Source organism: Ictalurus punctatus, chromosome 4, assembly GCF_001660625.3.
Source record: "Ictalurus punctatus breed USDA103 chromosome 4, Coco_2.0, whole genome shotgun sequence".
Classification (NCBI taxonomy): domain Eukaryota; kingdom Metazoa; phylum Chordata; class Actinopteri; order Siluriformes; family Ictaluridae; genus Ictalurus; species Ictalurus punctatus.
Genome location: NC_071284.1, coordinates 3,836,784 through 3,860,436, shown reverse-complemented (window position 1 = coordinate 3,860,436; position 23,653 = coordinate 3,836,784). Strand labels below are relative to the sequence as shown.

Sequence of the window (23,653 nt, the reverse complement as noted above, 5' to 3'; positions counted from 1 at the left end):
TCACAGTAAGAGTGAAAGAATGGGAGTTAAAAATAAGAATGTTCTGATGGTCAGTTTTATATCATTTTATGTTAATAAATGATAAATAAAAAGAAAATTGTTTGAGTAGGTGAAATGAAAATCTATTTTAGTTGTAATCAAGAATTTAGACCATATAGAGACCTTGGAGGCACGGAAACAGAAAGCTGACTGCTTGGTGTTGGCTTTCTCAGGGTCGAGCACCATCAGACCTTTCTCTTCATTCAAACAAATGTAGCGTCCAGTAGTGATGTGGCGTATGCGGAATGGCTGACCCCACTTCATATGACCACCACTCCAGCTACAGAAAGCACACATTTAACCCTCTTCTGCATGAATTATTACAAATACAGTACATAAAAAATGGATTTGAATTAGTTCAAGTAATAAAAAATATATATGTGTGTGTGTGTGTGTGTGTGTGTGTCCGGGAGGGGTTGTCGTATGGCAAGAATGTATCATATAGTCAAAAATGTATGAAAAATTATATCTTCTAGAAAGGAATTACAGTTGTGTAAAAAGTATGTGGGATGAAGTATATTTTTAAATCCTCTGTCTTGAATTCTTAGTTCTTTCTCTTGAAAATAAGGTGCAATTGCAAAATGTCTGAAATTTGTGGAGAAAAAAAAAAAAAGTAAATATACTATTAGAGAAGCCGAGCGTATTTTTTGATATGTGGGCCTGTTTCAGTTGATGAATGCACGTACCACAGTTCCATTATCGCATGCTGTTGCCAATTATATTTTAGCATTTAACAGAATACTCAAAATATAGAAACAGATGACAAAAATAAATGGTAACCTCTCTCAGATAGTGTTTCATTGTTTTCCTTTTAGTACTTTTAAATATTGAAAAATGTATCACATTTTGAGAGCCCTCCGATGATAACCTTCACCATGCCGTATGATTGCAGAAAAGGAAGTGCAAACAATACTTCCAGGTCATGTGACATGGCATTTTTATTGCAGTAGAAGTCAGTGAACTTTACTTGCAAATGTTCTTGAAGACATTTCGCCACTCACTAATTCCCACCTCTGCACTTCCGTGGTTGCCATGTGACCTTCAAGATTTTCATGTAAATTTCCAGATCATTTTTGTACAACTTATGAAAAATCTCAAATGAATGACACCTATTGGAAACCGTATGTGCTTTTGTGTTTTGTACATGTTCCAACTCATTTTTACTCAAAACAAACAAACAAACAAACAAACAAACAAAGACAAATATACATAGAAATGTTCTTGTCAATACCAAGCATTTAAGCTAATATAATAATATTAGCCACTGTCTTGGATCTTTATCTGCTGAATTTACCGCTCTGTAAGCTCAACCATTATATCTGTATATCTGATCATCCAGACATCACAGAGCTGTAATAAAAGTTGTCCTTGCCTGATTCTTAAAGGTTCAAGTCTCCACAAAGAGCGTGCTTGACTACAGACGGCTCCTGACTCATACTGTGCGATCCTGAGAACGCAGAGAACGAGACCAGAGGGAGAAGAGAAACAGAAAAGGTTGTCAGAACACATGAAAGAGAAAACGAGAATACATTTATGCCAAAGCCTTATGCTCGCGAACACTGTCTTTGTTTCTCTTACTTGCGCTGATCTTCTCCTTGATCGGGTGGCGGTATGGCCAGACACTCGTCCATATGACCGTGGAACAAGCGTAGAACATGGCCTCCAGTCAAATAACCTATTGAGGAAATATACATTAAAACAGAGAACTAATAAATCAACAAAATTGCTAGAAATATTGATTGCTGAAATATTGATATTGATGGCTTGGAATCAGAAGTGTGAGTGATATTTTTGCTGACCATCATGTATCATACATACAGTGAACGCATTTACTGATATGTTATAATGAGTATTTCAGAATAAATTGACAATTATACTGTTATAAAATCAAAATAGATGCCATGGATCATTTAGACAACCTTAGTCAAGTAGTAATCACAACAGGAAGGGATAATGATCATGTAAATGTAAAATACATCTTACCCTACATTAATACTGACAGCATTTTCTCTTTGCTTTGTTCAGATCGCTTTGGTTGTTAGTGGGTGTTCCTATATTTAGTTTCCTGTCATGGTTTCCCTGGTACTGTCTGGATAATGCACCATCGACATAAAAAGGACATTACTGTGATGAACCATTGGCTTGTTTTGGCTTTTGGGGAGAAATCAGAGGAATCAAATTATTATTATTTATCAGTGAGTCCATCTGGAGCTGGTAGATTTTCTTTGTTTTTATCCTATCCTATTTCATACAGCTACTTTATTATATTGATTGTATGGTGTTGTCTTTAACATACTAACAAAGCTAACCTTGGGCTAAAAAGACCCCCAAAATTTCTCACAACACACGTGTCCCTCTTATTTGTCGTTTCACTTTAGCCAGTGCTGTGCTTAAGATGAGATGTCTTGACCAACATGACCACAAATAAAAACATCCTGAGAGAATTCTTGTGTAGTATCAATTGGACCCATTGATTTCTGCCAGCTTTTTCTCAATATACATGGAACTGACGCACATCATGTCATCACAACGCACATTCAGCCAAAGCCCTCTTCGATTCATACATGTCGGACGTGAGTACAGCTAAAAGGTCTCATTTACCAACAAATAAAATCACTGCGAAAGACAATTTCATGCAATTGCAATTTCGCCGATTCGATTCAATTCACAAAAAGAAATCCACAGAATCCTCAAACTCCACGTCAGAAAACACAACGCTGCCATTCTGAACACAGGGCCAGGACCTAAAATTAAACTGCAAAAATTAGATTTGAAAAAAAGTGATTAAACAAAAGCTTACCCTCTGCTAGCTCACAGCCTGAACACACTGGATTCATGTTCCACAGAGTTTGCATGAACGAGGCGTCTACCATCAAGTCCCCACTGGCATAGGACAGATGCTGCAAGGACACAAAAATCACAGGAACTCATAATCAACAACCAAACAGATACTCAGAATGACATACACATGCTGTAACAACAGTGTATATGCCAGGAGATATGTATGTACCCAAAAGGAAGAACCAATAGCAGGAAAAGATGACAAAGGAAGATGGCATTTCCTACCAGATATCTCTCAGATGACACGCTAACCAGGATCAGGTCATCTCCCACTCTGACCTTCTCACCTTCTGACCTCTGCTTGGATGCAGGGTGGATGGTCCACCAGCACGCTTCGCCTACGGTAAAGCCGTGCCTTATTACGAAACCCCATGAACCACATACTCACAAGCATTATAGAAAATATAGCTAACAGTGTATGGCACATGTCCATTCTGTGTAACGCCTTTATTATATAAATAAATCCACCGTTTATCATGCCAGCATGTGAAACCCCTGACTTTCAATATTTATACACAATATTTTGTGTATTCTTGGCTAGTTTTGTAGATATTTTGGTAACACCTATGAAGTCTCATAACTGTTCTTACTTTTTAAACAAAGTGCTAATATACAGTACAGTGCATGCTGATATATACTGTACATGTGTGTATATATAAACAACCCCAATTCCAAAACAGTTGGGACGCTGTGTAAAATGTAAACAATTAAAATAAATGTACATTACATTTACATTAAAATAAATGTAAATAAAAACCGAATGCAGTGATTTGCAAATCTCATAAACCCGTATTTTATTCACAACAGAACATAGAAAACACATCAAATGTTTAAACTGAGGAAAGGTACAATTTTAAGGAAAAAATAAGGTCATTTTCAATTTGATGGCCACAATGCGTTTCAAAAAAGTTGGGACGGGGGCAACAAAAGGCTGGAAAAGTAGGTGTTATTAAAAAGAAACAACTTGAGGAACATTAGGTTCTCATTAGGTTAATTGGGAACAGGTCAGCAAGATGATTGGGTATAAAAAGAGTACCTTAGACAGGCAGAGTCACTCAGAAGTAAAGATGAGATGGAATCTGGATGGAAGCAGATTTTGCTCTAAATATACCTTTCAGCATTGATGGTGACTTTCCAGATGTGCAAGCTGCCCATTCCATAGGCACTAATTCACCCCCGTACCATCAGAGATGCAGGCTTTTTTAACTGAGCGCTGATAAATAGCCGGATGGTTCCTCTCCTCTTTAGTCCTCTTTTATTTAGAGGATGCGGTGTCCACGGTTTCCAAAAAGAATTTCAAATTTCGATTCGTCTGACCACAGAACAGTTTTCCACTTTGCCTCAGTCCATTTTAAATGAGACGATGAGATATTCAAAGTCTTCGCAATTTTACGGTGAGGAACATTATTCTGAAATCGTTCCACAAATTGTAGGCAGTTTTTCACAGATTGGTGAACCTCTGCCCATCTTTACTTCTGAAAGACTCTGCCTCTCTAATATACTCATTTTATGCCCAATCATGTTACTGACCTGTTGCCAATTAACCTTCAGCTGTTTCTTTTTACTAGCACTTACTGTTCCAGCCTTTTTTTGCCCCCGTCCCAACTTTTCGGAGACGTGTTGCGGCCATCAAATTCAAAATTACCTTTTTTTTTTTTCATAAAATGGTACATTTCTTCAGTTTAAACATTTGATATGTTTTCTATGTTCTATTGTGAATAACATATTATTTCTGGTTTTCATCCTTTTTATCTCCAACTCCGATTACCCTAACATTTTTTCAACCCTGTCAATCTGGACTCTGCCAGTATCATACTACAGCATCCTCAGTTTCACTAAACAGCAGCAAACTTCACCAAAAACCGTGCTGTGAAAATTTCTGCCCATGTCAGAAGCATGAATGTTCCTGTGTGTGTGTGTGTGTGTGTGTGTGTGTGTGTGTGTGTGTACCTGTAGAGTCCTCTTGCAAGCCCACATCGAAGGCCAGCTTGTCCGTGAGCGAGCGTGATGTGGTCAGGCAACTGAGGTACTGGAGGTATGAGGTATGATGCTTAGTATATACAGTATGACAGTGTAAACTAACTATCAGTGTAATACTGTGATAATAAAAACATCGTTATCAATCAATCTCAGGTTCCGCTGTACATTGAAAATGTAGAATGACTGATTGATTTGTGGCTCACCATGCCAGAGTGGCTGTGTCTCAGCAAGATGGCGTGGCCATATAGAAGTGTTCGATGGCCTCCTCCCTGAGAGGACTGGAGATGGAGAGCCAGAGGAGAGAAGAGAAGAGTATTAAACATAGGTATACACTTATTTTCCTTCATACCTGGGAAGGGAGTGTGACTGGGTGGTTATAAACATCTGTGAATAGGTGTCTGTGCATGCGCATGTGTGTGTGTGCCTGAATGTGCTGTGTACTGTATATGCCACAGCATCCTCCTTTTAAAATGGATGTCTTCTTCATTCTTCATACATTAAAAACAGAGATAAGTAGCAGGACAAACGATGAGAGGAGAATGTAAAACACACAGAGAATCATGGGAAGAAAGAAGGAAGAGAAGCCGCACAAAGGAGGAATGGGCATCTCTTCACCTCCTGTCAAGCTTGAAGGAAGTGAGTTACGGTACCACAGGAAAGACCACACATGAGTACAAACAAAGGTCAAACAAAGGTCACAGTCCACACCAAACCGAAAGAGTTCACAAAAGGCTTCCATGAGGTCACAAGTCACAATACAGTATGTGGTCAGTTTACCTTAAGGTTTAGGAATGAGGAGACACAATGATTATTGTTATTAGTGATTATCATCAGCGTTACTATAACTGTAAACATCGTCATCTGTGTGAGTAGCATGGCTCGGGTGAGAGAGAGTTTGCACACTGCAGGTCTCTGTGGTTAAGCACACCTTAATCCACCTGTGTGGGTCAGTGTGTTACGCCACCATCTGTCATTTTATTGACAGTAGCAGCGAGGGGATTTTCTCTCAGCACCTCAGTGTCAGATTCAATCCCCATTGACTCCGCCCCTCCCTCCTGCTGGGACTTCCACATGCCATGCTATTCTCATTATCATGGGCCATTGCTTGTCTCTAGAGACAGGTCCTGCTAATACTCTCTCACTCTCTCTCTCTCCATCTCTCGTATCAAGTTAATACCCAGATATCCTTACTGCTGAATTTTTATATCCTGAAGTACTTCTAGTTCCCTCCAAAATGATTAGAACGGCAAGGCCAATTCATCTGTTTGTGCTAAACATCAGAAATATTTGGGTTTGAGATCAAAAGATGGAAATGAGACGAGAATTTAGGATTTCGGATATGATATCTAGATGTGCTAAACAACACAATTTTGTGCTTTTCCCTCTTTTCTCAGCTTCAAAATGGCTTGCTTTTCTCACATAGACAGCTCTCTGATCTAAACGCTGGGACAAGTGTATTGCACCACAAGGAAAGTACTTTGAAGGGGATTAAAGGAGAAATGCTGTATGTTGTATACCTTTTTTTTTTTTTTTTTTTTTTTTTTTTAATAATTCTGGGAATTTTTGGGTTGTCCATCATATACCAGGTATTTTATCCTAAATGGTATGTTTGTTTAAAGCAAGACCTGTATATCCACTGGTAATTAGTTAATCGGACATGTGTGTTTATCTTAATCTTCCTCTTCCTGTAAGTCATGAGGAAACAATGGAATGGATGAGAGATGAGGGAAAAGAAAAGAAGGAAAATTAAAATATATATATATATATATATATAAATAAACAGTGACGCCATGCTGTGTTTGACCTTAAGGAGGATGGCGAATGTTTTAGTATTTAGTAATGATTACAAAACCATGATATAGTAAATGAAAGCTTGTTATCAGTGAAAAAAGTAAAAGATGGGATGGTAGTTAGTGAAAGGGTGAAGGTGCTGCATGAAATGGCGGTGTGGCAGGCACTAATCCAAAGACAACTCTGTGATTCTTTAAGAAAATGAAAAAAAAAGGGTTTTAGTTGATTTGTTTTTATCCTCAATTAGTTTGTAAAATGTACAGCCATGGTAAGCTTTATGTGAGTAATGGGCAGGTGACTAAGGTAAAAAAAAAAAAAAAGCAGGGGATGTCTAGCCTTGACCACCAGGATTTGAACCACTGGATCTCTCTCTCTCACTCTCGCGCTCGCTCGCTCTCTCTCTCTCTCTCTCTCTCTCTCTCTTTCTGATGTTTACTCTGGGACTATATCTTGTCGGAAATGTCATTTGGAAACCAAATGAGATTCCGGCTATACAGTCAGTATGAGGAACAGGCGTGAACAAAGCTGAGGAGGAAGAGAAGGCTCAGGGGAGGAGGACAGTAACTGCAGCACCATTTCATTTCATCTAAACGAGACACACTGGGAAAGAAGGACAGGAAGAAGTGGAGGAGAGGTGCTTAGATCAGATTGGGGTAGACAAATAAACAAGAGACATGTGCAAGGACATACCCACTGGTCCAAATCGACTGCCTATGGGCGGCAGAGAAAGGGACGAGGTGTCGGGGGAAGAGAGAAAAAATGCAGATGAAGTTAAGATACGCTAATAGAAGCTCTACAGATGTGTTGTCCAAAGGCAAAGACATGAACGTCCCTTACATCACCTCCATATGCCCTAACACAACCTTTAGGTCAACTCTAATCAGAAACTAAATCAGATAAATAAATAAATAAAGAACAGCTGATTAGATTATTAGTAAAGCGTATCTTGTAATAACAGAGCTTATCCTGGAGCTTCACAACTTAAAAAAAAAAAAAAAAAAAAAAACCTTTTCTAACTTTTTCTTTCTAGTTTAAAATCTGTTCTTCGTTTATTTTTACTTTGCAGCACAACTAAGGTGGGCTCATCATGACAATTTTCACCCAAAGTCTACACAACGTAACGCAAGACTACACACTTTACATCGTCTTACCTACACTCTACTATGAAACCAGGCTCTGGTTAGTTCACAGTCACCTAGCACTTCAGCTACCATCTCATTTCATCCTCTCTACCTTTGACTCTATTATTCCTCTGTTCCTTAACGTCTCTGGCTCTCACCTCCATCTCCATGGTGTTGGCCAGCATCTCCTGTAGTGCCCGAACCGAGAGTGACTGCTCCAGGATGAAGGCACAGATAGCCAAGTCAGGGGGCACATTCTGGACAGAAGACAGAAAAAAAAAAAAAAATGTGTGAATGTGTAAAAATAGAAATTTACACTAGCACTCTTAAACTCGAGGAGCATTTCCCTTTGGTTATGGAACATCATATGTGAGAAGAGTCATGTTTGTTGTATTAGAAACGTCTTTTTAAAATTTCATTTCCTGTTTCGATATGACTTTAAGATTTTTAATAGCATGCTTTCATTTAGGATGTTTCCTTTAATAGTATCAGTCATATCTGTCCTGCAAAAAATATGATAAGCTTAGAAATACTTTAGCATGCTTCACTTATCATCTACTCCCAGAAGCTCCCATTTTGAAGAGCACTAATTGCCTTGTATATAATAGCTAATGCTGAAGTGAGAAGTCAGAAAACATGGAATGGTTCTGTGCTTGGAATCATTTTTGACCCCTGTGGAGCTAAAAAGCGGGGGGAGGAATCATGGATGCCTCCATTTTCATCTTTTCTCAGCAACAAGCTAGCAGGCTTTTGCATACCGCTTATCCTACACAGGGTCACATGGGAGCCTGAAGCCCATCCCAGGGAACTCAGGGCACAAGGCTGGGGACACCCTGGACAGGGTGCCAACCCATTGCAGGGCACAATCGCACACACTACAGATAATTTGGAAATGCCAATCAGCCTACAACGCATGTCTTTAGACTGGGGGATGAAACCGGAGTACCCGGAGGAAACCCCCAAAGCACGAGGAGACGATGCAAGCTTCTCACACACAGGCGGGATTCGAACCCCCATCATCGGAGGTGCGAAGCAAACATGTTAACCACTAAGCGACCATGGCCCATCCCTACAGACACATGCATCCAACTTTGAGGATTGATCTATGACTAAAACAACGAACTACATACTTGAAGTTATAGATTTAACAAAGCAGTTATGCTTGTATGTGTATCTAAAGCAAATACTAGAACATGTACATACAATATAATGCATTTAAAGGTAAGAAGTGCAGCTTTGTTGACCGTTGATGCTGGGAGCAGCCAGGATTGAGTTATGCGTTTTAGTCAAATGCAGCATAACAGATACATGTTATTGGCTACCATTGCTCTGATTGACAGAGGAGAAATTTAGACCATCCCTCCCACCCAGACAGCAAGACAAGTATGTTGTCCTGGACTCCAAATCATGGACAGCTGTGGCATTTTCACAATTCGAACTTGTGCCCTCCAGAGAAAAAGGCGAATGCTTAGACAGTTGTGCCTTTCAAAAGACTTTCTTTAAATACTTGAGTATCTAAAGTTTGTGACCGCTCTATTGTCGTAGGCCAGAAGATACCTGGGCATTGGATGTTGTTTCAAGGAAGCACAATCGGTTCCCGAAGCCCTCACAAGACAGGCACAGCTTGATCTGCTCCTTCAGGATGGTCGCTGTACACTGGAGCACCACCGTGTCATCCTGAGATCGCACAGCACCGATAAGAAAAAAGGATACATGTTAGTAAAAATCAGGAGCATAGGACAAATAAAGCCAGACAACTGAGAGTGGTGCATGACAATGGGCTTATGGTTAATTAATTCTCCTAATGTGGGACATTAATAGGTACAGATTTGAGTTGTTCTAACACACACACAGCAAGACAAAAACAAACACACAGGCCTGTCTAGAGGCATGGTGGGGTGTAAATACACCAATAAACACTCCCAGATCCAACTCTCCACCTGACACAGTGCATTCTCAGCTGTTCCCCTGTCACTCATTATGCAAGCATACTATATCCCTCTCTCTAGACATCTTTTTTTTCTCTGCACTTGGAAGCATGTAGTTTCATTCTGATCTAAGCTTGTGAGGTCATGTGTGATTAGCTATTGTCCTATTGTCGCTGATTGACAATAGTATCAAATGTGGCTTTGATGTGGGGAAAAGAAAGGAGCATGGCCAGACATAGGCAGCATGTGTCATGCACATGTTACATCATTACACAGAAAAAAATAATAATACTGGAAGCTCCTTAAGAGTCAGCTAGCTTTAGCATCCAGTCATTCCTTTGTTTTTCGCTTAATGGGATTTGAGCCCCCAACCCCGGAAGTACGAGGCAACCGTGATAACCACTACACCACCATGCCCCCATATAGGCTACAATATAGGTGAAAAGGAAACACATATTACGAACAACACCACAATTGATTTTTCTCAGTCTTGAAGCTGCAGACAACATGCTGTCCGTCCAACTTGATAGACATCACGATAGTTGGAATCTACTGTATCTGCGATTCTCGATACTATCGTTGATCATAACAAGCCTATACACATCATGTCTCTCTTTAAAAAAAATGTTAGACACTGAGGACTTGTCGCCACTCTTTATGAAATGTCATGTCTATTTTATGATGACACCACCATAACATATTCTCAATGCCATAGAACTTCCCCAGGTCCAGTTCTACAGAGCGTGTGTAATCTCCTAATGCTTTCTTCCTTTGGAGTTAGTCCAACGTTTATCTTCTGACAGCCCAAATCTGTCTGCTGAACTATTCCACACACAGGAAATGGGGACAGGGTGCCCTTTATTATATTCTACAGCCTCTACCAACCTCCTCAGATACACAGACACACACACATACACAATGTACTGTTTCTAGTTTATTAAGAATTCCAATTAGCTGCACCAGAAAGTTCTAAATATTCCAGACTACTTCAATTACAGTCTGTAAATACTCTGGACTATGTCTGATATATATATATATATATATATATATATATATATATATATATATATATATATATATATATATATATATATATATATATATATATATATATATATATATATATATATATATATATATATATATATATATATATATATATATATATATGTTGAGACGGCTGATGGATGAATCTGATATTTGGTCCAGAAAAGACAGTATATATGTATGTGTATATATATATATATATATATATATATATATATATATATATATATATATATATATATATATATATATATATATATATATATATAGCAGTAATTTTTAAGTCTCAGTGTTACTGTGAAGGAGTGTGTGCGTGAGAGAGAGAGAGAGAGAGAGAGAGAGAGAGAGCGAGAGAGAGAGAGAGACCTGGCCCTGATATGGAGATGAAGCAGTGCTCTAAATTTCTAAAACGAGCCAGCTGCTCCGGTGACTCACACTCCTCATCGGTTTGAAAATATCAGATAGCAGTGTAGTCACTGATGAAGGAAGATAGGTCTGAGATGATTATACAGATTAAATACAATGGGCAAATCATTTCTTTAAGCACATGTGGGTAAGGATAATAAAAAAAAAATGTAATTAAGTTGATAAAACGCCTACAGAATATCAATATCATCTAAACATAAACGCATACATAAAGAAGACACATCAGTCGATTAAGATAAGCTTACAGTTTAGGGTATAACAATTTACACTGATCATCCTGTTCAAAAGTTTACACCCCCCCACCCAGGCTCTAAATGTATCGTTTTGCCTTCTTGTGAAAAGATGGATTTCAACATCATATATGTGCAGATTAACTGCTCAGGACAAAGAAGGGACATATGAAGAACTATCACAAAACATAAAACAAATGCTTATCATCCAGGTAACAGCACGCGGTATTACGAATCGAACGTGTGTAAACTTTAGAACTGGTTCGTTTGTGTAAATTCAGTTATTACTGTGTCTTGTGGAGAATATGTAAACGTGTTATGTGAAATAGCTTTTTTTCTTATTTTTATTAACATATTACAGATTCTGCAAGGGGTATGTAAAATTATGAGCACAACTGTACCTAGTTATGTGTCTGGGAAAAAAAAACAAAAAAACAACAACAACAAACCACAGGCAGCACATTGGAGCTTGTACTTATAGTCTAGTTAATGATTAAAACATTTTCTTACAAACAGTAGATATAGAATCCAGTCTGCAGTCTTCTTTGTGCCAGACAATAATGCCATGTTACAGTAATAAAATTCTAAACAAACACAATAGGTTTTAAGGCCTTTTGAAGATACAACATTATTGTTTCTTTTTGTGTATGTATCAGAATGCACAATAGTATGTTTTTTTTTGTTGTTGTTTTTCTTTTAACCAAAACTACATATGCTTCATTCATTCATTCAAAAAGCACTTTATTCTGGTCAAGGTTGAAGAACTTATGGTGTCTGTCCCAGGAACACTGAGCATGAGACAGGAATGCACACTAAAGGGCATTGCAGGGCATCATGCACAAACACACACGCACACACACACACACACACACACACACACACACACACACAAACACACACACACACACACACACACACACACACACACACACACACACACACACACACACACACACACACACACACATACACACTACTTTAGACCACTAATTTAGAGTGGTCAATCTACAGTACCCACTGTCATGTTTTTGGGAGGTGGGAAGAAACCAGAGAACCCGGAAGAAACCCACACAGACAGTCACCTCAGCTTCACCACCATTCCACTTACATTTGCTTTGTATTAACTCCAAAATAGTGGTCATGTTCAAACAATGTCAGCTATAAAAGGATTTAATGATGTCACACTCATACAGTTCTATCCATAGATAGCTAATGTTAATTTGCTTCAGCAGGATGGTTTTAACAGCTATTAACCACTACTCTATAGTTAGCCAAGGGATGAGTTACAAGATATATGTCAATCTCTCTCTCTCTCTCTCTCTCTCTCTCTCTCTCTCTCTCTCTCTCTCTCTCTCTCTCTCTCTATCTATCTATCTATCAATCAACCATACATGACTTTTTTTAAACTTTGTGACAGATTTATACCACTCTTTACTCATATTTTCCTAGTGTGATCAAAGTGTTTGCGATTCTTATATTTTCATAAATACTATTTCTTTTATGTGATTACTATGCAATATGTGACATTTGATGTGTGATTATGCGATATTGATCGATTACTAGATAGTATATTGACAGTTTAGCATGAGAAAGAAATATGTACACTATGCAATACAAGTATGATGGGGAGGGGGGGCGTATTTCAAGGTGCAACGCATCTATTTAAATATATTTCCCAAGATTAAAAAAAAAAAAAAAAAAAAAAAAAAAACTGCCTTCAAAATACAAGAAATCCCTCAAGGTTGACACAAGGTCGTTTGCGTAAACAAAGCCCAAAGAAAAGCAGAGACGGTCTTTATTTTGGCTCAAGTGTTTTGGCTGATGGGCAAAGGGATGCTGAGAGCATTCACAGCAAGCCTAAGTAAATTTACTAATCCTTAGTTCGAAGTTGTGGGTTATTGAAAGACATGGAAGTGCTAGTTAAGTTGACATGTACTGGACAAATCCAACATTTCTGGACTATAAAAGTGGAAGAAAAAAAAAAACATACTAAAACAATTAGTCGAAAGGTTTCTTTTGCTGAACCAACACAAGCAGGTCTGCAAATGAACATATCAGCAGCTTCACTACGGAGACATCCATGTGCAAAGCTGCAGTCCTGAACACCCAAACTCACAGGCTTAACCCATGGCCATACAAATGCACCTAGAGCCATGAGGGGATTTGGGGGATCTACAGTGCTTTACATTATTCTCCACACACGACCAATAGCAACATGCCATTCCAAGGCTTCACAATTCACAGAGATTAAGGTGAACAAATAGGAATAGAAAGCATATAATGTGTGTATGATTAGTTCCAAAGACAGGCTCAATGAAGATTAAAGAATAGTCAGCTAAGGCAGGTATAAGATTACAGCTAAGCCATATTTAGGACAGGATTCAAGTGACACTTAGACACAAAGTAAAAGTAGTACAGAAAATAAAAAACACACAAACAAGACCTGACTTCATTGAGACTTTTGAGAGTTTAATTAGAATTTAAGTTTAGAAATTAAGTTCTGATTTAAAACCAGGACCTTTTTTTTTAATGCTGTGTTATTTAACAAAGCATAATATAATTATTGATATGATGAAGAGTTCTTGAAGATGTTTAGTTAGCGATTATGGAAGGAGTCTCCAGTATCAGCATTTCAGTAGCAGTCAGTGAGTTTTCTGCAATAGGAAAATGTTGAGTTTTCAGCACTTTCAAAACTTTCAATTTCTGGTTTCTCCGCTATAACTAACTTGTTTTAAGGAATGTTCCACAGCATTCAATTTAATTATTTAATTATTCAATTAAAGAAATGTAATATCATTGATAACAAATTGCTGCAGTAAGAGAGGAACAAATCACGTCTGGGCATGCTGTTACAAAAAAATAAATAAATAAAAAATCAACTAAGAAATTGTAATGTGTTCATGATTTATGTAGGTAACAAAGCTCAGATATATAATTAAAATTGAAATGCCTGTCTACCATTTAAGTTCATGATGTTCATTTCAAAGAACAGCTACACTGGTTGTTCTTTCGGACTAATTTTTTACCCACTCACAATTTACAATGAGAGACTTTAGCAGGTTAAGAGCCCGTGTGGTTTGAATATTCAGCCCACGGTGATTCACCTGAGTGTCAACAAAGTCTAAACTCTGTAGTGTGACTCAACGGTAGTCAACCAAGGTTCTGTGATCTCAGTGGGTGCATGTGCCCACCATGCTACTTTCAAAAAAGACCTCCCAAGGTCAGCTACAGGTGGCTGGCATCAAAGGGACCTAACAAAACCAGCTACAGTCTCGTGTCTCGAAAAGATGAGAAAGAACTGGACATTTATTATTATTTCTTTTATTTTTCAGCACAAAGCTCTCAGCACATGGGCCACACTATTAACATGTCCCTCCAAAATATGGGTACTTCAGCGGAATAACTAAAATTAAGACAAACCAAAGGCAAAAGGACTCAGTAAGGATTATATGCATGATATGAGGACTAAGATGAGAGATCCATCATTCCTTTAGACAGCTTCCAGTTGTTTTTTAAGGCTCCCTTGCACAGACCCACCAACATCAGTGACTTACAGTCTGTACTGAGAGACAATTGAAGGATTCCCCCTTTGCCGAATTGCTGATTTAGATCTTCTCATGCCAAAGCTCCAACTTGCACCCATTACATTGACTACAGCCCTTCCAAGATTGATAGAAAGATAGATGAGGTGGGTGAATGTGCAGACTACACTGCACAGAAGATGAGGCAGGGAAAACTGATACAGGTTGAGGGGTGAGTTTGAAGGGATGACCTTTTTAAAATGCTTTTGTGTGCCCTGAACTGATTGTTACTTCCACTATGGCTGAATAACCAGTAGTCTCAGTTGGTGTGATATTTATGGGGGGCAAAATGGTCTTTTGCCCTCTATAGTACAACAAATTTCCAAATGCTTACACTGACATTGCCAACTATGAGCAATTAGACAGCAATGAAATGTCAAACCATACAGACATTTTGATCAAATCCTATACATTTTTGGCTTACCCAACCATCATAACTCATCACCCAACACAACTCCAACCTAATATTAGCAGACCCCAGGAAATTAACCACTGTGTTCTGTTGGAAAAAAGACGTTTGTCTGATGTATTTTTACTAATTCTAACACACAGTATCTGTAAGCATAAATACAACAGTAAGACCGTAATAATAAAATGTAATGGTGGCAGTATCATTGTTACAAAATGGTCCAGATATATAGAAGTTACCATAAACTCTTGTATTATCTTTGATCAACCCCTGTGGTTACTATAATACACCACAGTAAAACCATAGTTTAATAGCATTAAAAGTTTAACATACAGTATATTAAGCACAGTTGCCATAAAGTACTATAGTCAATTATGTTAGTGTTATAGCTCAATCAATCAGGCTTTTTTTTTTTTTATTAGCACGTTTCATACAAACAGAATGTAACACAAAGTGCTTTACACATTAAAATACCAATACCCCACCCCATCATAGACACACAAAGCATTAAACAATATTATAAATACTAAGGAACTGAGAGATTAAATTCACTTAAAAGCCAAACTAAAAAGACTGGTCTTAAATTCGGTTTTAGAAATATCAATATTCTCTGCTACCTTCATATGAATGCTACCTTCAGCTAAGTAATAAATGCTTAAATGTAAAATTATTAAAACATATAACATAAAACCCTTATGCCGCTTCTGTTTAATTTTGTGGAACATCTGTTTAAAAATAATAATAATAAAAGCTAGTTCCTGGGAATTGGCACCCTGTCCAGGGTGTACCCCGCCTTGTGCCCCATGCTCCCTGGAATAGGCTCCAGGTTCCCCGTGACCTTAAAGAAAGGATAAGTGGTATAGAAGATGGATGGATGGATGGTTCCTGGGATCACATCCGTATAAACAGTCATTCTTTCACCAACTACTATATATTTTCTTTCTCTTGCGGTTAATAAGACCAAATATTTCAGCTTGTCATCTTATTGAGAAACTTGAAAATTGTCCGTCCTAAAGACTTTCAGCTCTACCTCTGACTGTCACAAAGCACTGATGCTGGAGAATTGTTACTATAGAAACAATAAGGTATTAGTGGCAGCACATTAATTTTAACCTGTGATTGCTTTGCAGCCAGAACTAATGTCAGATCTGCTATTCTAGAAAATTAATCAACATCCTCTGACCTATCAGAATCAAGAATGCAATAGTGGTATGAATATAATTGTCCTAAAGCACCATAGTAAAACCATGATGGTCTCCATCCATCCAATTTCAATAGCACACAGGGTCGCAGGGAAACCTGGATCACATGGAACTCGGAGCACAAGGCGGGGGACATGCCTGGACAGGGTGCCAACCCATCACAGGGCACAATCGCACACACATTCATACGCTACGAACAATTTGAAAATGCAAATCAGCCTTCAATGCATGTCTTTGGACTGGGGGAGCAAACTGGAGTACCTGGAGGAAACCCACAAAGCACAGGGAGAACATGGAAACTCCACGCACACAGGGCAGAGATGGGATTCAAACCCCCAACCTCGTAGGTGTGAGGCAAAGCCACCACAGTATCATCATATAGATAATGTTATATAGTTACCCTAACACACAACAGAAGTATTATAGTTTAATATATATTAAGTATAGTTGCCATAGTTACCACCAATGGCAATGTAATAGTTTAAAATATGCTACCAAAAGCATCATAGTATAAACACATGAAGTGTTATGGTTTAATAATGTCCTAACTACAGTTACAATAAAGTACCACTGTGAAATTATGATAATATATGGGTTCAGAGTTGGATAGCAGTGGTTGAATCCAAGATGAATTGTAGTGAAAAAAGATAACAACAAAGTTCTAGCATCTAAAGTGTATCATTTTAAAATACTCCTCTTTACGAGACAACCACCATTAAAGTCATTATCAAATTAGAGCAAATTACAGCAGAAGCAGGAACAAACTGGACTCTTCCATGAGACGCTGCCGTACTGAGTAAGGAACACACTTAGAAATACATTCTGGAATTAATGTGTGAGCTAGAGAAAGAAAATAGAGGATAAGGCACACAGTAATATCTGGCTTAGACTGTATGTGCTGAGCAAAGTGAAACTGAGAAAATTGACCCTGGTCGTGAACTCTCAATCCCCATCTGACAGGAAAGAGATTTTTTTCTCTTGGTGAAACATGACTCTGGCTTCTATCACACTTCCAGACAACAAGTTCACAATTATTTGCCAATTTTCTCAGTTTTAACTCATTTCCTCACATCGTCACCTCCTCCTTCTCCCCGTTCTCCTGCTCTCTCTCTCTCTCGCTCTCTCTCTCTCTCTCGCTCTCTCTCTCCTCGACTCTATTTCGGTGACTGCACCTGTCACTCTCGCATTCCCCTGCACTGCTGACTGGCAGATAGTTTGGAGGCACGTTCACACTAGCTCAAACTTCTAATCAGGAGAACTATACTCACTAACTACTGATTATGCACAACATTGAACACAAGCCCAGACACATAACACGCATATACACATATACAATTAAAAAAAGCCTACTGAGCAAATGTTAGACAAATTTAACTGTATCTAATAATATATCAGATGTCGTGAGTGCAATGTGCGTTTATTAACGGTGTAATGCAATGACAATCTGTATCTTTTTAGCTTTCTAAATATCATTGTCTCTATTCAGTTATTAAATTAGAGGTTAAATTCTAACTCTGATAGTTCCTCAATCTCAGCTATGTCCATTGAGTTCCTAATTGCTGTGAAGGAGCAAAAGGTTTTAAATCTTGCGTGTGCAGGTATTATTTTTGTTTGTATCCACTGATATGTTCAAACAAATTTAAGTGGTTCTGTTTTCCAAAATACAAAAGTAGTAGCATAATTTAAAGCACCTTGGCCTAGACCATTATTTAGACCACCTTGGCCTAGATTATTATTATTATTATTATTATTATTATTATTATTATTATTATTATTATTATTATTATTATCATCATGTTTGCCTCACACCTCCAGGGTTGGGGGTTCAATTCCTGCCCTGCTCTCTGTGTGTGGAGTTTGCATGTTCTCCCCATGCTTTGGGGTTTCCTCTGGGTACTCCGGTTTCCTCCCCCAGGCCAAAGACATGTGTTGTAGGCCGATTGCCATTTTCAAATTGTCTGAAGTGTGTGACTGCATGTGTGAGTGTGCCCTGCGATGGGTTGGCACCCCATCATGGGTGTTTCCCACCTTGTGCCCTGAGTCTCTTGGGATAGGCTCCAGGCGATACCATATAAGCGGTATGGAAAATGGATGGAATTATTATTATTATTATTATTATTATTATTATTATTATTATTATTATTATTATTATTATTATCATCATCTCTTTACATACAGAGATTACATTCAGTTTTTAAGATCCATGCTACTTTGTTGAGCATTTTTCTCTATTACATAAAGAAGAATGTGGTGCAGTTTCTAATTTATTGGTCAGAATTGGGAAGTAACAAAGTGCAATTACTTTGTTACTATACTCAGGTGTTTAAGAATCTGTAATTTACTCGGCTTTTTCCTTCACCTAATACATCTGACTGTGACTTTCTACATTCCAGAAGAAAAATCTCTCTTTCTGCTCACTACACTTTCAAACATCACTCCATTACTCTACAATCATATATTTGTAAAAGTCATAAGGTGACTTTTAGCATCAGATGGCTTCCAGGAATTGATCTACATGAACAGATGTGACAGTAAGAATAAAACCTAATACCCATCACTGTAATCTATCTGCTTTTACATGCACTTTGTATTTATCACGGCTGTATGTATTGTGGCACCTAGCGATTAACATTTTGGGGATAGTTTGTATGGTCATGATAATAAGTAATTATCATGCTAGATCAAATTTGAGAGATTAGGAACGAAGCTGTTATATCACCTTTGCTTATGTTTCCCCATGCTCCTTGGTCCCTTGGTGATCATGGAATTAATTTACCAACAGTAAGTAAAATCAGTGTGTGATTTGAAAAATTAAACAGACGTCCTTTTTCTTTTATGAATCTTTCTTGTCTTTTTTTTTTTTTTTAACTTGATACTTAAGGCAGGTTTACAACTTTTCTACTTTAACTTGAGCAAAGATTTTTTTATTTTTATTTTGATAAGTAATTGCATTTTTATTTTTATTTTTTTAAATAAAGAATTGTGGTAGATTCACTCTTCTGCTACTGGCATGTGAAATTTGGAATGTGATTTTTTTTTATTAACTCAATTCATTGCATTCTGGTTATGTTTACTTGCTTATTATTTACAGCCTATTAATTATTATTTTTGTTGTTGTTGTTGTTGCTGCAATATCTTATTTTCACTACCTAATCAACATACTTGTTTCATTATTTTCCCCATTATAATGCACACTGAACTACTACTTCTAATTAATAATAATAATAATAATAATAATAATAATAATAATAATAGTAGTAGTAGTAGTAGTAGTAGTTCTAGTAGCAGTTGTAGTAGTAATTGTTCTAGTAGTAGCAGTAGTAGTAGTAGTAGTAATAGTTCTAGCAGTTGTAGTTGCAGTAGTAGTAGTAGTAGTAGTAGTAGTAGTTCTAGTAGCAGTAGCAGTAGTAATAGTAGTAGTAGTAGCAGTAGTAGTAGTAGTAGCAGTTCTAGTAGCAGTTGTAGTAGTAATTGTTCTAGTAGTAGCAGTAGTAGTTGCAGTAGTAATAGTTCTAGTAGCAGCAGTAGTAGAAGTAGTAGTAGTAGTAGTAATAGTTCTAGTAGCAGTTGTAGTAGTAATTGTTCTAGTAGTAGCAGTAGTAGTTGCAGTAGTAATAGTTCTAGTAGCAGCAGTAGTAGTAGTAGTAGTAGTAGTAGTAGTATTAGTTCTAGTAGCAGTTGTAGTAGTAATTGTTCTAGTAGTAGCAGTAGTAGTTGCAGTAGTAATAGTTCTAGTAGCAGCAGTAGTAGTAGTAGTAGTAATAGTTCTAGTAGCAGTAGCAGTAGTAATAGTAATAGTTCTAGTAGTAGCAGTAGTAGTTGCAGTAGTAGTAGGATCATGTTACAGGGTTACATAATCAGGATACAAAAAAACAAAACTGGTAATTGTAATCTGTTACAGTTACATCAAAAAAAAAGTAATCAGACTACAGGTACATTTTGTAAAAAAAATAGTTTTTTTTTTTTTTTTTTTTTTCATTTAAAACCAAAGAAATTAATCTTTTGACATAACACAATATAGACCGCTGCTTGATTATAGTCCTGGTTCTCTCTTGCCAGTCATGGCTCAGATGAGCAACCTCCTGGTGCGTGCGCGAATAAATTTTGCAGACGGTTAATTCATCTGAAATCTAAGAAAATATGAAGGGTGAACCTCATGCTGCAAAATGCAATTCTGCAGTAAATGGGACACTTTCAGAGACTTATTAAGCTGAGTCGACATATAGTGCATCATTTATGAATAGCTGAAATACCCTATGAAGAAAATAATTGAATTATATTTCTTAGAAAACAGTCAATAATATCAAATCTAGCATTTTAGGTTGTGTAAATAACTAGATATGAAGAGATATTGTAGGTGCAGCTTTAATGCTTAAAGACACATGCGTATCATATGGCATTGTTTTCCTGACACCTGCTCAAAAAAAAAAAAAAAGCAGATGAGTAATATCTAGGATGAATATTTAATGTTTGTTTAGAGATGACTGTCAGTAATAATTTTGCTTAAATTGCAAACTGAACTCAGTTATTACTCAAATACAGCTGTAGCAGACACTCACATCGTATATCACACGCATACAACTATCAATTAGGGACTGATATCAGCACGTTAAACTCACACGCTTTAAAAGCATGCGAAGCAACAGCTGAGAGCACCTGTTTATTGTTTTAAAGCTGATCGTGACAGATTGAATGAACACCAGTGAAACAGGTGCTTGTACTTCCCCATCCATCTCTCCATCTCTCTCTCTCTCACACACACACACACTCTCTCTCTCTCTCTCTGCCTCACTATACCGTGAACATGTGTGTGCTCAGCAAAGCCAAACCCTAGCATCCAGTTAGAAATAACTGTCTTTATATGACTGGGACCACAGCAGCACTTAAATAAAATTAACTCTAACTCTATACACACTTTTACTGTATATCTGGAGGCCAGTGGTGTGGTGTGAGGCAGGAATGAATTTCAGGAGCAGGGTGAGGAAATACACTAAATAAAAACCTCTGCATATTGATAAGTGCAATGCGCTCATGCATTTTGGGTGGATGCCATGCCACCCAGTAGTAGGAGTGGTGATGGTATTTAGAATGAAAACAGACACTAAGGGCTTTAAGAATTTGCCTTTATTTCTTTTCCTTTTTTTTAACCTACCCTACTAGATTTAAATGTTATAATTTCATTGTGGCAGTTGTATAGGGTGTTTTACAATAAAAAAAGAAAAAAGAAAAAAAAGTTTTAGTTATGCGGTCTGTTTTATTTCTATACCAATGTTATTGTGGTGAATTGTTTGGCCAGCTGCGGGCTCACACCCCTCCCCATTCCCATTGCCCTGCTCACCAGCAGCTATACAGAGAGTCACGATACTCTACACACAGAAACCCAACAGTGTTCTGACTAATCTTTTAACAGAGTTGCAGCGATAAAATAATGCACGTTTATACTGATTGAAATTGATTGTCCGATACATCAGTTTCCATTCTGCCCATGGAATGGAAAGCTAGTGTTCTGCAAGAACGGGATAATAACTTTGCCATACATGGCATCACCTCTGAAAATTCTTAAAATACGATGATAGTATTAGGGGGAAATGCAAACTTATAAATGTCATATAAAACAAGATATACCCTTTTTTTGTCATCCTGCAGTAAAATTTCAGTACTCCATGTCAGTATTCTTATACTCAGCTAGGAGTGTAGATGGATAGCTAATAGCTTTGAAAGAGAAATGGGAAAAATGCACAATCCTGATTGGTTAATCCAGTTTGCCACTAGTAGCTTTCAAAGATATGGTCGATGTCTTTGCTGAACTTTTATGAACATCATTATAACAGTTTCTGAGGAAAATCTATTATTCGATATATACATACATAAACATCTGTGTTATATGGGTGCAATATTAACTACCATTTAACCAGCAGGCATTTGGTTAAAACCCTCCTAGCACCCACACCTCTGCCGGACCATGTTATTTCTACATATCTCCTCTACATTCAACCAAGCTTCAGTTCCACCTTTTCCCTTGGATATGAATGTGCACTTTCAACAATTCTGAGGTAAAATAAAAATGGAGAGGTGTATTAGGTGAGGACGCTTCTCCAAGACAAATAGCATCACACTTTAACAGTCTTAAGTTACTAAAACGTTTCCTTTTCCTCTCTGAGCTGCTTTCCTCTCTCCATTTTGTGCACTTGACATAATTCAATAGCTTAGAAACATAGGCGGACCTTCACAATTCTTACAAACACACGTAGAATCCTCCCGAAAGATTCAAGCGACGAAGAAGTAGGACACAGGCTTTCTTGCTCTCCTCCCCCTGAGTGTCAGACACTTATAGTGGCAAAACTATAAAAAGAAGCATCTGTTATAACCTGGAGCCTGGACACCCCCTGAAAGCTATCCAACATTTCTTTTAGGGGTGATCATAATGACACTATACCACGATATGGAAAACAGAAATAGTTAACCAGTTAAGTTAAGCGATCAATGATCCAACAATAAAAAATAAAATAAAAAGTATTTGAACTAGGCTTTCATATTTCTAGAACAGTGTAGCCTTTTTTTTTTTTTTTTAAAGGACAAACATGCCAAAATACAGCGATGATTTAATATTTATCAATGGTGCGATGCTGCTCTTGTACTGCATGTCATTTCATGCTGTCCTCTTTAAACATACAGAGTGGTAAGAACTTGCCATGATGTACAGAAACCACATTTTTCATATAAAATAAATATCATTTCTCTCTTAACACTTACTCCAACCTGATTTACGTCATAGTGTTAAAAACTTCCACTCACGCACGTTATAAATCACACACCCAGCATGTATTAAGTGTATCTTGCTCTGATAATGTCTCAATGTAATACGATCATTACAATTCATTACACTGACCATTCAAAAATGGGCGTAAAAATTGCACAATAGAGAAACTATTAACTATCCTAGCAAGGACACACACAGCATCATCGAGGCATCGTAGAGTGTTATTAGCACCACCTTATTGTTCAGCATGTAGAAAAAGATCATTTGTGTCATTCTGAGTGGATTTACTCCCAACACT

The 23,653-nt window shown here is 37.5% G+C and overlaps 1 protein-coding gene across 12 annotated transcripts in view; it reads right to left on the bottom strand.

The window, feature by feature from the left end:
• Positions 1–23,653, bottom strand: part of LOC108264731 (ryanodine receptor 1) — a 96,062-nt gene that overhangs the window by 69,866 nt on the left and 2,543 nt on the right. For 10 of the 12 annotated variants that reach the window (XM_047154685.2, XM_017466546.3, XM_053677842.1 and 7 more), the window contains exons 2-11: positions 9,330–9,449; positions 7,931–8,029; positions 7,342–7,362; positions 5,064–5,138; positions 4,831–4,909; positions 3,106–3,218; positions 2,840–2,939; positions 1,618–1,714; positions 1,412–1,486; positions 163–319 (exon numbers count right to left, since the gene is read on the bottom strand). In XM_047154685.2, the coding sequence (XP_047010641.2) occupies positions 163–319; positions 1,412–1,486; positions 1,618–1,714; positions 2,840–2,939; positions 3,106–3,218; positions 4,831–4,909; positions 5,064–5,138; positions 7,342–7,362; positions 7,931–8,029; positions 9,330–9,449 (936 nt within the window). The remainder of the gene's footprint in view (positions 1–162; positions 320–1,411; positions 1,487–1,617; positions 1,715–2,839; positions 2,940–3,105; positions 3,219–4,830; positions 4,910–5,063; positions 5,139–7,341; positions 7,363–7,930; positions 8,030–9,329; positions 9,450–23,653) is intronic. The other 2 variants (XM_053677843.1, XM_017466548.3) reach the window with 1 other exon arrangement.